Source organism: Pteropus vampyrus, unplaced genomic scaffold (assembly GCF_000151845.1).
Source record: "Pteropus vampyrus isolate Shadow unplaced genomic scaffold, Pvam_2.0 Scaffold16, whole genome shotgun sequence".
In the NCBI taxonomy this organism is placed as follows: domain Eukaryota; kingdom Metazoa; phylum Chordata; class Mammalia; order Chiroptera; family Pteropodidae; genus Pteropus; species Pteropus vampyrus.
The window spans coordinates 11,239,092-11,241,042 of record NW_011888797.1 but is presented as its reverse complement, the minus strand read 5'-3'; the positions used below and the strand labels follow the sequence as shown (position 1 = coordinate 11,241,042).

General features: G+C 58.8%; 1 protein-coding gene across 1 annotated transcript in view; it reads left to right on the top strand.

Moving 5' to 3' along the window:
* The window catches only part of TMEM184B (transmembrane protein 184B), a 42,748-nt gene that overhangs the window by 19,300 nt on the left and 21,497 nt on the right, over positions 1 to 1,951 (top strand). Inside the window, exons 2-3 of the mRNA XM_011354451.2 lie at positions 31 to 279; positions 1,800 to 1,949. Coding sequence (XP_011352753.1) covers positions 46 to 279; positions 1,800 to 1,949 — 384 coding nt within the window. The 5' untranslated portion in view covers positions 31 to 45. The remainder of the gene's footprint in view (positions 1 to 30; positions 280 to 1,799; positions 1,950 to 1,951) is intronic.

Below are 1,951 nucleotides of genomic sequence, written 5' to 3'. Positions count from 1 at the left end.
GAGGCTAACACTGTGATTTCCCCTCTCCAGGCCAGCTCTCCGGTCATGCCCAGGGTTCCCCCCGGGAACTCCCTGCTGCTGGGCACCATGACGGTGAGGGGGGCCGCACTGGCCCCAGATCCGGCGTTGCCCACGACCGCGGCAGCCTCGCCCAGTGTCTCCGCGACCCCCGAGGGCAGCCCCATGGCCATGGAGCAGCCTGTGTTCCTGATGACAACCGCCGCTCAGGCCATCTCCGGCTTCTTCGTCTGGACAGCCCTGCTCATCACCTGCCACCAGGTACCCAGGCCAGGCAGGAGCCCCCGAAGGCCTTCCAGAAGCATCCTGAGAGCTTTCCAGTCCAACGTAGTGTGTGTTAGGCTGGAGCAGGTGACGTTGCAATAGTAAATAGACCCAGATCTGGGTGTCACTCAGAGGTTAATTTCTTGCTCACATCCCAGCCCAGCTCAGGTCAGGTTCCATTTTGTGGCTCCAGCTTCTTACAGTTTCAGGCATCATCCATCTGACCGCTGTGAGGAAGGCACTCTGGGTATTCTGCCATCTAGATCCAGAAAAGACACTTGTCGCTTCTCACTTTCCATGGGTCAGAGCGGGTCACATGTCCAGCCCGAGCTGCAGGGAGCCTGGGAACTGTGCAGGAGCACGTGGATGTCAGCGACCCCTTTGCAGATGAGAAAATTGAGACTCAGAGAGGGAGGCGGGAGGGGACTAAGTTAGTCACGTACAGGTCGGTGGCAGAGCTGGGATGGAAGTCAAGTCTCCCATCCCATTGTGCCCACGGTCCCAGAGGAGGCTGGTGTAGGCTGAGACGTGTCTTGGCTGCTCGAGGAAGGAGGGGTTTGAAGATTGCCCAGTGAAGACGGGAGGCTGAGCCTACTTGGGTCCCCTGTCAGCTCGTCACCCGCCACCCTGTGTTCCCCATCCCTTCCAGAACCTGAGTGCTTCTAAGGCAGTTGACTCATAGCAGACAGGGAATATTTTGTTCTCTTCCTCCGAAGCCCAGGGCTGGGCTGGGCCAAGTGTGAAGTCATGAGAGCTGTGACGAGACGCGGGCTGCTGGGGCCGGCGATCGTGGTTAGAGCAGTTCTTGGCGTTGTGTGTAGCCTTTATTTCTTTCCCCTGCTTTCTAAAAACTGCCCTTCATCCTCCCATCTTCCCAGTGAGGCAGGCAGAGCTGCCTCTGTTTACCAGATGGGAAAATGAGACAGGATGAGGACATCACTGCAGCCACTCAGCCAGGAAACACTTCCATCCTCCAGAAGGGAGGGTCCCAGCTGTCCTGCACTCCACACCCTAAGTTAGTTAAGGGATGGGCAGGTGGGCGCCCACCTGGATGCCTGTGTTTTAGCTCCACGCTCCAGGGACCAGGTGTTGAGGAAAGCGGAGGGGGGGCTGGGGGACAAATGCGGAAAGCCTCCACTGCACCACACACACCTGGCTGTGCATGCAGGTCCCCAGGGGGCTTGTTACACCTGGAGAGTCCTCGACTGTCATTCGGACAGTCTTGGGTATGGTGTCATGGCCCTCGTGTCTGTGAGGCCGGCCTTGGCGCCACCACATGCACCCCGTAAGTTTCATCCACCCCCTTGGTTTTATGCTCACAGCAGCCTCACTGGAAGCTTCGTCATCCCATTTTACCGAGGAGGATGCTGAGGCTCAGGGTTGAGTAACTTGGTCAGAACTAGTAAGTGGCAGAGTGGGACGTCCCCTCGGCCGGGCTCCTCTCTCACGGAGCAGAAGGGTGGGAGGCGCGCCGCGTAACAGTCGGGTCTCTGGCTGACAGGCCCCTCTGCCTCCAGATCTACATGCACCTGCGCTGCTACAGCTGCCCCAACGAGCAGCGCTACATCGTCCGCGTGCTCTTCATCGTGCCCATCTACGCCTTCGACTCCTGGCTCAGCCTCCTGTTCTTCACCAACGACCAGTACTACGTGTACTTCGGCACCGTGCG